The following is an 11,808-nucleotide window of genomic DNA, read 5'->3' on the forward strand; positions in this document are numbered from 1 at the left end:
GTGTGTGTGTGTGTGTGTGTGTGTGTGTGTGTTTTTTTCTTTTTTTCTTCCTTTTAGGGGTGGTGGTAGGGGGCGTTCAGTACAAAAAAATCTCAACAAAAGACCTCCGCAGAACATTTTTCCATTTTACATAAGGGTAAACAGCAAACTAATAATGTCAAAGTTCATTTGAAACCATCATCAAAAACGTTCTGTCGTGTCAAAACTTTTGATCAAAAGTCAGTCGACTGGTAGCTTATTCCAGCTTTTTTTTATTTTTCTCAGAGATATAGGCCTACGTGTTACGGTTTTAACATGATTACTGCCAAATAAACATTCCTTGTTCATCCTTAACAAAATGAACGAATACTGAACGAACAAGCAGACAAGCACGCATGGACACAGGGCTGCCAACTTTTACTCATTCAGCTCATTCACTGTTCTCATTTTCTCATGCCACATGTCTGTTTTCTCACGCAGTGACAGTGACTTTTGTATGAGTTCTTCTTTTTTTTTCTTTTTTTTTTACAGTTAAGCAACTTCAGAGAAAGAAGAGTGCTGTTTTCCCGAACGTTTAATAAATGTGTAAATGTGATGTAGATTTTATACAGTTCAGAAGCAAGAAGTTAATATTAAGTGACTTACATTTTAGACACAGTATTGTCAGTTTTTGAAAAAAATCCAAATTAACCCACAGCAGAATTGTGGCTCATCTCCGAGCAACACAGGTGTTCGCTTCCTGAATTAATCAATATTTTGAACAAGCCAATGATCCAATTAGGCTACATTACCCATTCGTAAAATCATCAGTCACTTTGTTCCTGAATGAATCAGTCCTTTGAACGAATTGAATGATTCTATGACTCATTTAAGAGAGTGGCTTGTCGCCACCTACTGGCGGTTTTAGTTTAATAGTTAAACATAATTTATCCCCCCCCCCATATTTTTTTCATATTCCTATGTTCAAAATGTTATATTTAAAACATTAATTTCATAACATTATTTATGAAATTATAATTGTTTTGAGTGCATTCACGCCACCCTTGATCTGCATTAAACAGTCTGTGTAAATATATCTAATGCTACTTAAAATATTTATTCAGAACATCTTAAGTGGCATTTCGCATTGCCATGTTGGCAGTGCATTAGCCGGCACCGACAACAAACCACAGCCAAAAAAAGGAAAAAGTCGGCTACATGAAATGGCAGCTTTGTGGTTTTTCGAGCTGCATATTGCACAACCATATTTTTATGCATTGTGCAACCACATTTAGGTTCTTAGCAGTTATGCACTAACATATCTATATAACTATGGTCATGTGCAGTGTTGGGAAGGTTTCTTTGGAAATGTAATAGGTTACAGATTACAAGTTACCCTAATTAAAATGTAATAAGTAGTAACTATTTCAATTGCTTTATTAAAGAAATGGAACTGATTACATTTGATTAATTTTTAATTACTTTTCTAAATTTCTAATGCTTTCAACTGTTAGTCATATTCAAACATTTAAACCAGGCAGGGTTAACCTTACATAGTGTTCAACACCGCAAGCCCCAATTCCAGAAAAGTTGGGAAGTTTTGTAAAATGCAATAAAATCAAGAATCTGTGATTGGTTACTTCTCTTTAACTTTTATTTAATTTGAAAAAGATTTCCAAAGTTTTCACTGACCAACTTAAATGTATTTTGTAAATATAAACAAATTTTGATTTTGATGGCTGCAACACACTCCAAAAAAGTTGGGACAGAGGCAAAATAAAAGTGAAAAGGTTATAGAATATCCATTACAGAATATCACAGTAAGCAGGTGATTTGGTAATAGGTGAGTGTGTCATGTTTGGGTATAAAGGGAGCATCTCAGTCTTCCTCTTTGCAAGCAAAGCTGGATTATGGCTCATCACTTTGTGCCAAATTTCATGAGAGAAGTTTCAAACAAATCAAAAATCAAATTTCTCAATGCCAAATCACAAAGAATTTAGGTATTTCACCAACTACTGTACATAATATTGTGAAAAGATTCAGGGAATCCAGAGAAATCTCAGTCTGTGTAGGGCAAAGCAGGAAACCTCAGCTGAGTGTGCATGACCTTTGAGCCCTCAGATGGCATTGGATTCGAAACCGTCATGCTGCGGTGTTAAATATAGCCACATGGGCTCAGGAGTACTTCGAAAAACTGCTGTCACTTAACACATCTGCTGCTGCATCAATAATGCAACTTGAATCTGAGAAAACTATACATCAATTCTATGCAGTGATGCTGCCGGGTTCTCTGGGCCAGAGCTCATCTCAGATAGTCAAAAAGACAGTGGTCAAATGAGTCCACATTTCAATTGGTTTCTGAGAAAAATGGATGTCGAGTTCTCAGTCCCAAAGACCAAGGGACCATCCAGACTTTTACCAGCGACAGATGCGAAAGCAAACGTCTGTCATGGTATGGGGGTGCAGCAGAGCAAACGGCATGAGTGACCGGCATATTTGCAAAGGTAACTGACATGGAGGCATATATTGAAATTGTACAGAGACATAAACTGCCATCAAGTCCTGCCTGCAGTCCAGATCTGTCTCGTTTTGAAAATGTATGGCCAGTCATGAAAAGGAGAATCAGACACTGACGATCACAGACTGCTGTGCATCAGAAGTCTTGTATCAAGTGAGACTGAATGAACATTTTGCTTGCAAAACAACAATTAGTATCCTCAATTCCCAAACAAATAAACACTGTAATTAAAAGGAAAGTTGATGTGACACAGTAATAAACTGTCCCAGCGTTTTTTGGAGTATGTTGCAGCCATCAAAACCAATATTTGTTTATATTTACAAAATAAAATTACGTTGGACAGTGAAAACATTGGAAATGTTTTCTTTGTACTTTAGTCAGTTAAATAAAGGTTAAAGAGAATGAACAAATAACATATTCTTGATTTTATTGCATGTCACAAAACATCCCAACTTTTCTGGAATTGGGGTTGTAATTAGTCTGACCTTCATCACTTGAATTAAGATTATAATAATTTAATTTATTGACACAGCCACCACAAAATCAGACTTACTTTGAGATCATTCTGAGGTTAAATACAGATTTAAAATCATAACAAGAAATAGTTTAATAGCTATGATACTGTTTTTGAAATCAAATCTTTGCATAGCTATGACAGGAAACACTGCAATCTAACAATGCCTGGGGAAAAAACAGTTAATTTAAAAAAATTAAAAATAGGCCTATACATAAACCCAAATAGGAAATAACAAGTTTTCAAATAATCATGTGACATTGATGTCTCATATTTTAGAGCAGTCAATGCAATTTATGAAAGAAATCGATTAAATATGTATGTGTGTGTGTGTGTGCGTGCCTGTGTGTGTGTGTGTGTACCTGGTATTTATCACGTTATGGGGACCAAATGTCCCCACAAGGATAGTAATACTAGTAAATTTTGACCTTGTGGGGACAGATATAAACCCCTTTGTAATCGTTAACATTGTCATAAGTAACTGTAATTTAAATACAAATTTTTTTCTCAGTAACTATAACTGACTACAATTACATTTATTTTGTAATTAAATTACGTAATTCCTTTACATGTAGTTACTCCCCAACACTGGTCATGTGGAATCTGAAAGCGCCACAAATTTCTGCTGGATTAGAATGCCTGTGACTCACAAACTATGCATCCTCACCCATTGTATGATATAGTGTAAAATATTTGAGCTGATTTGATTATGCTTTACGTTACCAGTGAAATTATATCGCCATGCTTAAATCCATTCCAACCCACAAAACATCCTATGTGGGTGTGGCATATGGCCAACATCTGCATTTATTGTCAATATTTCATGTTCATTTGTGCAATTGTTGTGTAGTTTTATTTCAAATCCTCATATGAGCAATAGGTTTGTTTGCAAACAGCTGGAAGTGCAGCGCTCTCGACACCATATAGCCTAGGAAAAGCCTGAGCACAAACTTGTCCTCAAATGCTTTGTGTTCTAAATTCAAGGTGAGATTTGAGAGCTATAACAAAAGACAAGATTATAAATGAACGACTTCGTGTTTGAGCTATTCTATATCTATCACTCCTGTTTCGTTGTCTGGACAGAGCAGGACATTCAGCTAAATATCTTCTTTGGTGATGCATCATCATGTTTAACTACAAGTCCATCTGTTTGGTAATGTCCATCTGTTTACCGTTAGACTCCGATCTAATGGCCCCATCTAGAGGAGCACTTTAGAACTCACAAAAGACATTCAATTACGATTATTATTATTAGTATTAATGTATTAAATTGAGCTAATTTGTTAACATTTAACACAATTTATTACATGGAATTTTCCAGTAGCTCAGAGCAACTAGTCCGTCTCGGTACGATTTCAGCCCTAGCGGGAAATAACATTTATGATTCATACAGCTTCATTAATATTCATCTATCTCCTACTGGCGGAATCTAACCACCTTTTATTACGTAACATTCACGCCATGCTTTTTCTTAGCTGTCAACCACACAGACGCCTGTAAAACATGTAAAGGAAAACAGACTGAACTTAACCCCTCTGCTCGAGCTGTCATTGGACAAACGCATATCACGTGATTGGGTCATACGTCAAACCGCGGTGTGGGACATTTGTTTCACTCAAGCAGAAAAATCGCATATAGAGGTGAATTGTTCTACGCGTATTTAGTTCTATACACATTTTCAAACATTTTCAATACAGTTGTACTATATGTAAGTGGTCAAATTGAGTTCGATCATTTGTTTTGCGCTTTATGGTCTGTGACCTCATGGACAACTTTGGGCCGAAGAGCGACCCCTGCAGGTTAATTTATAGAATATACGCATCTTTTCTAGTTCCTTTATTTCTGTCTTCCCTGACAACCGAGTAATCAAAGTGAATGGAGTTACTAGACCAGATTGAGCTAATATAGGAAAACATGAAACAGGTCAATGTATTTTTTGTAATCAGGCAGAAACAATAGAGCACGTTTTAATAAAATAGAATGCCAGATTGGGCAAAAATTGGCGTATGAATAACAGCGCGATGGTCATCGCTTGATCCGTTTTCTAATGGGATTTTAAAGCAGAATGGATATAACAGAAATCTGGAATGAAAAAGCCTGTATTTGTTATCTTAAACCTATGTAACTTAGCCGTATTTGTTTTACCAGGAGAAATCTGAAATCGTGTACAACAAAATAAAAACATGTTAGCGTCAAGCTAGCTAGTGCTAACCTCGGAGTCGGACTAGCATGTGTGGAATAAGAGACACGGGGACACAGTGATGACAAAACCGATGTAAGTTAAACCGACGGACTATGAGCTCATTTGAGTCTCAAAACAACTTAACTTCACGTAGGAAAAGTATATTTGTATTTGATCGACCGCTGGGAAACTTCAAAGCTGGCCCGTAAACACCAAGGTAAGTTAAACCAGAACAGCTAACTTAGTTAGCCAAAACTCGCCGTTTTGCTTAAAGTTTAATTTCTGCTTCATCCGATTACTAACAAAGTAAACATGTCCATATCGGAATAAGTGTATGCAGTCTGTTAAACAGTTGATGTCACCGTTTTGAAGTCATGTTTTTGTCAGCTAACTTGGCTAGATTTGTTGTCTGTCAGGTTGATGTGCTACTCAGTCTGCCTAGCTTTTTGGCTATTTTTGTGTTATTTGTCAGCATACAATCGTTACGGTTAATCAGCAATGGGCTTCATGTCAGTCACTGTTTCTTCATTAGTTGAAGTTTCACCATCTGTATTATCAATTTCTAAGCTTTGCTCCCTCAGCCAGGCGCTGTTCATGTTAACGTTAAGTTAGATTTTTAACAGTGAACTATTAACAATATAAGGAACAAGGATATACATGGAATACATTAGTCGGCACATTCTACAAATATGTTGACGTCATCTTATTAAACATTTTAGTTCAAAAAATTCCAAAATTGGTGACCAGGCAATTAAAGCAACATTTTAAGCAATTGTGTGACAATAGCACTGTTTTCTTGATCAAACAGACAAGAGATTAAAAGAAGCTACTTACTATTATTATACTTACTATATAATAAACGTACTTATTATTATACTGCTAAGAATAAGTGAATTGTTTGTGTTTTTTTGTATTTGAAAGGCTTCATGTAGAAGTATCAAGTGTGACCTTGTGCACACAGTAGACAGACTGCTTTCACTCTGATTCCAAAGTTAAAGTTTTAACAATGAAGGTGAAGATCTACTGTCTTTAATCTTCAGCAGTTGTTTTGTACAAGTTCATTATTAATTTTGTAGTTTTTCCTGCCCTTTAACTCTTAAGGCAAGACATCACAAGTGAAAAAAGGTATTTTTTAACGAATAGATATCACTATACTTAACCAATTGATTAATAATCACAGTGCAATAAGACCGTTGTTTGTGTTATAAGTTTTCTGAAATGTTATGTTTAAATATGCAAATGATGCACACTAAATGATTTACTAAATGTGCACATTTCCAGAACAGAAATCTGAACATTGGACATATTAGAGTTAATGGTTTTTGGAGGGGACTTTGAATATCCCTTTTTATGACTCGGAAAATAAATAAATCAGAGAATACTGTCAAGAGTAAAAAAAAATCATGTTTTTCAAATGTTATATAAAATAGATTAGGTAAATGATATATGAACAAACCCCTCTAAAAACTTCAGAATATAGGCAAGTACTACTGTGTGATAAGTGAAGATTTCTGGCTCAGTGTATGTGAATTGAAACTTACAGATGCAAATAGATAAACTGTATTAAAATAAACGCTTAAATGTGTATTTTGGAAATGTTCTAATCTGAAAGAAGACACTTTTGGAAGCCTAATAGTCCAACATCTCAAAATTGACCTGTGCATTAAAAAAAAACAATGTTTTTTTTCCTCATAGTGTCTTGCCTTAAAAACAAAGACGAAACAACCGAGAGGTTCAGACACTGGAATGCGTGTCTGTCAAAACCTCCGCACACTCTGACTAATTTAGTTCCTCTGTGCGGGCCGCCTCTAGCATGCAACCTCAGTACAATGCAGACAGGCTGAGAACCTGAACGACTGGTTGCTGACAAGTCTGAACAGTGGCTCAAAGTGTTCCTGATCACTTCATTTACTGAGCATGTATGTAAGTTAACGTAAAGCCTGCACATATATGGTAGTGCTGTTTTTTCTATGTTATCGTGGTTCAGTAACTACTGAGATTTTTATTTTTTTTAATTGCATTGTCTTTTTTAGTCACACATTGATGTGGTTTCTGCGTAATCCTCTTGTCAGAATCCATGGATTACAAACGCAGTCTGTTTGGTAGGGGTCTCGATCTCCATATGACCAAACACTCACATCTGTTAATCAACGTCTTTCACACTGAGAGCTATGATGAATGTGACCTCATTCATCCAATGTCTAATTGTTTTGTCCCTCATGTTGTTCCAAAACTGTATGACTTTCATCCTTCTGTGAAACACTTTAATTGGTCTATACCAGGGGTGTAAAAACTCGGTCCTAGGGGGCTGGTGTCCTGCAGAGTTTAGCTCCAACTTGCCTCAACACACCTGACTGGAAGTTTCTAGCATGCCTAGTAAGACCATGATTAGCTGATTCAGGTGTGTTTAATTAGGGTTGGAGCTAAACTCTGCAGGACACCGGCCCTCCAGGACTGAGTTTGTGTCTATACAATGGAAGTCAATGTTATTCAATGTCTCCAGATTTCTTTAAAATATATTTTTTGTGTTCACCGGAAGGTTTGGAAAAGACATGAGGGTGAATAAATGATGATAGGGTTTTCATTTTTGGGTAAACTATCCCTTTAAGACATTCTGTAAACACCTTGTAGTCTGAGGAAGTACACTGCCTACCAGATGAAACACAATATATCTTGACCTTTGTGTTGACAGATTGGTTTTTGTGTTTGCTCATGCAAATGGGTCATGAGTGAGAGCATAGATCTCTTCAGTATTTTACGAATAGCATTTATTCATGTCTTAGTGTTTGACATGGCTCATTGCCCAGGTGATGTCCTCTGTTAGGATGTAAGTTATCTGACCTGTCCTTAACATTCATGGGCACAGTCAGTTCTGTGTCTCTTAAGGAAGGAAGATCACGATCCGCATTATTCTTTCTCTTTTCATTCTGCTTTGATACACCATTCTTGTGTGGGTGACCAGATTATGTAAGTTTTGTAACACAGAAGTCTTTTGCTAGATCTTTTTCTATTGGTCATACAATCTTTCCACAGCTGCTTTCTTTTCAGGGTTATCTTATCTTTTTAAGCAAACAACCTAGCAGAGTCTCATAATGGATTTATCACCTCTCACTCTGTGTAGACTAAATATACCACAGACCTGTAATTGCTTATGGCACAGTTTGTGTCTGTCTCAAAAAAGATAAAGGTCATGTAATCGGAAGTGGTGAATAAATGAAAGGCCAGCTAGCTAAGACAAAAGCTACTTTCTGATTCTCTACATTTAAGGATTCTCTTTTCCTGAAAGCATTTGAGCCAGGCCTAAAAAAAAAAAGAATTCACATTTCAAGTGGCTAACAGAATGCAACAGTAACCGCCCACTTTTTCAGCAGGTTCTGCAGTATATTCACATTTATTTTCTCCATAGGCATTTAAAAAACTTTAATTTGAAGCACAAAAGAAGGCATTTAGGCATTTTTATAAGGGTATGAACTACTCATCACGGGAAGCACTGCAGTTGATGTAACTGAATCAAAAGAAATACTGCAACATAAAACTATTAACTTGTATTTTTTACATTACATACACTACCGTTCAATACTGTCATTTTTTTATGTATTTGAAAGTCTCACCAAGGCTGCATTTATTCAATCAAAAATACAGTTAAAATTAACAGTAATACTGAGAAATATTATTACAATTTAATATAAATATATTGTGTCACATGGTAATTTTTCTAATATGCTGATATACTCAAGAAACATTTCTTATTATTAGCAATGTTGAAATTGCTTAATATTTCAGTGGAAACTATGATGCATCAGGATACTTTTAATAATAATAAAAAACCGCATCCATTCGAAAACTTTTGTAATATTTTAAATCTCTACTGTCTCTTTTGATCAATTTAATGTGGTTTTAATGCAGTGTGAACAGCCTTTCTGTGCTTGAAAAATCTTCAGGATTAAATTTTTTTCCCTTTAATTTTATTTGAGTCAGCGGAGAGGTAAGGGGGGTGGGGTGGAGTCAGGAAATGACCCAAGCAGTACTGGATATCAGGTCAGACTCAGGTCATCCGTGTAATCTCTAAAGCATGTGCACTACACACCAGCGATGATGGTCATATTCTGATATACCGTGTTCCATTGAGGCACTGTTGCAATAATTAACATTTATTTACATGTCTTTTGTCTTTTCAGAGGCAATGTCATGTGATGGATGGTTATGAGTATTAGTAGCCAGACAGGAGAACCATGGAACAGGTCGAGCAACCTACCTCAGAAATGAAATGTGACAGCCCAGTAGACGTTGCAGCAGCCAAGGAGCCCCTCATGTTCACAGGAGTTACGAAGGGCCAATCGTCTCCGCGGACAGACTTGAACCCTGTCCAGATTCTTGAAGACACAACAAGTATGGCCGTCCAGGAGGGTGATTCTGCATCCTCGGACTGTGAAGGGATGTCAGACCTGCAGGAGCCGAGCTCAGCGTCGGGTGAGGAGGTGGAGGGCAGCGAGACGTCTGATGCCACAGGATTAGAAGTCTCACCCGGTAGCAAGGGATCGTGGGGGGCCACTCTACAGAATGGAGATGGAACACCACAGGAGAGTCCTCAACAGAATAGTGACACTTCTGTAACAGCTCAAATGTTTCCAGGTAAAACTGCGCTTAGACATCAGAGCCAAGTATTATGGCATCCTGACAGTGAGATTTTTTTTGCCTCCACTTAACCCTATAAATTGGAGGTCGACCGATTGATTGGTTTTGCCGACTAATCGGCACTGATAGTTAATTGCTAGAAATATCGGCTATCTGCAAAAATCCATACCGATAGTTTTTCTGGGTTGTGTCCGTTGCTGGAGCGGCTGAGAAGGTCCGCTGTCATTATACAGTACGAGAGCGGCCTCTAGAGGCGGAATCACTGACACTTTGTGCTATTTGTTTTGACACGTGAGGCTGCGTGCTGCACAGAGCCGGACACTTCAGACGCGGATTTAAAACAGACATCGAAGCGGTGTGTATACAGTATACTACAGTAAATGTTTTCATTCTTTTTTTGTGTTTAACGCCATGCCAGTTTCTGTGGCTATTTTCATGGCGAGAAAATTTATGTCTAAATTATATCAGATTTTTGCTATTTATTTTCGCTAAAAACTGTAAATTGTATTTGGCTTAACTCTGTTAAAGATCTCTTCAAAAGAGTTAACTGAATAAAAAGGTTTTCTCACAGGGTTGTACATGTTTTCATATCATTATAAAGTAATTACATTTGTTGTCTAGATGCTGCATTAGTAGTGAAAGAACAGAAGTATGTTTGCCAACAATGCTGTGAGGACGTGAACATTAGTAGCACCTCAAGAGGTTGAAACAGTTTGACCAAAACACACTCAAGTCTGACTCAAATGTTTGATGTCACGATTGTTACCATCCATTTGCATTAGTTTATATCCAATTGGTCACTTTTATGCATTTGTTATCCATTGAAGTTGCATATTTAAAGCTAGTGACGTGAGAAAGCATATTGATATGTTCATGCAGCTGACCCGAGTCCCTGCCGCTCCACAGATGACCACTCACATAGTTTTCCATTAAATTACATTATATTTGTCCCAGATCGTTGTTCGTATGTAGAATGACTTCACCCAAGGCTGGAAGATTGTGTATTGTGCGTTTTTCAGTGAAACGTTTGCCTTTCTGTATGCTTCAAATAGAGAGCTACAGTATAGATTGTGCTTCCTCTTTCTGTTTTGCCACTTTGTTCATTCTTATAGTGAACCTTTGCCTGTTTGGTGATTAAATAAACTGTTCTGGACAGCCGCTTGAACTGAACACAATGTGCCCGGTGTGTGAAACCTGCGAGTTATAGATGCGACATGCTACGCTTTTTGTCCGGTGTGCTTTTTGTTATTTTGATTTCTATAATCATCAAGTTTAAAAAAAAGTAATAAATAAATAAAAGCAAATAAAGTGTGAGAGTATACATACAATATACATATGTAATTTCAGTGCTATGGCTAGGGATAATAACGATTCACTCAACTCACGATTCGATTTGATTCAAGATTTTTTTAACAAAATTAGATTTAAGACAAATTATAAATTAAATGTGTCCTTGTATTATTGCTTGGACAAAATGCTGCATGTTTCTTTGTGAAATTGAAATATATTATTTCAATGTATATTATTGCTCTTTTGTTGGTTTTGATTGCTTCTATTGTCCTCATTTGTAAGTCGCTTTGGATAAAAGTGTCTGCTAAATGACAAAATTTAAATAGAATGTAAATGTAAATAACAAAACTAAATTGAAATTTTAAAACAAGCCCCAAATAAATAAATGACACAAATAAAAGAAATCTCTTCATATAAACAAACTAAGGCTTAGTCTGTGCTCTTTCCATTTAAAATTAGAGGCAACCACTGCATTTTAATCATGATCCAAACAAAGATGCTGCGTACATGCAACATGAGCAGTTTTTAATCTAAATTAGATTGTATAATTTCGAAATTTGAAGCAAAAACAGAATGGTTCGACTTCAGTTTTGTGAAACTATACAGAAAAACTATCTGCATGAAACCGAAACAGCAGACCAGCTGAATGAGACGCAGATTCACTCTCTGCCAGCAGGTGGCGCTTAAAGCGTTTCCTTGGTTTCCGCTGTA

At 36.6% G+C, this 11,808-nt stretch overlaps 1 protein-coding gene across 2 annotated transcripts in view; it reads left to right on the forward strand.

Annotated features, from left to right (window-relative positions):
• Positions 1 to 4,979: 4,979 nt before the first annotated feature.
• Positions 4,980 to 11,808, forward strand: part of LOC107678785 (peroxisome proliferator-activated receptor delta-like) — a 16,769-nt gene continuing 9,940 nt past the window's right edge. Inside the window, exons 1-2 of one of the 2 annotated variants that reach the window (XM_016474185.1) lie at positions 4,980 to 5,389; positions 9,351 to 9,804. In XM_016474185.1, coding sequence (XP_016329671.1) covers positions 9,405 to 9,804 — 400 coding nt within the window. In that variant the 5' untranslated portion in view covers positions 4,980 to 5,389; positions 9,351 to 9,404. The remainder of the gene's footprint in view (positions 5,390 to 9,350; positions 9,805 to 11,808) is intronic. The other variant, XM_016474193.1, reaches the window with a different exon arrangement.

Source organism: Sinocyclocheilus anshuiensis, unplaced genomic scaffold (genome assembly GCF_001515605.1).
Source record: "Sinocyclocheilus anshuiensis isolate Anshui unplaced genomic scaffold, SAMN03320099.WGS_v1.1 scaffold13, whole genome shotgun sequence".
NCBI lineage: Eukaryota > Metazoa > Chordata > Actinopteri > Cypriniformes > Cyprinidae > Sinocyclocheilus > Sinocyclocheilus anshuiensis.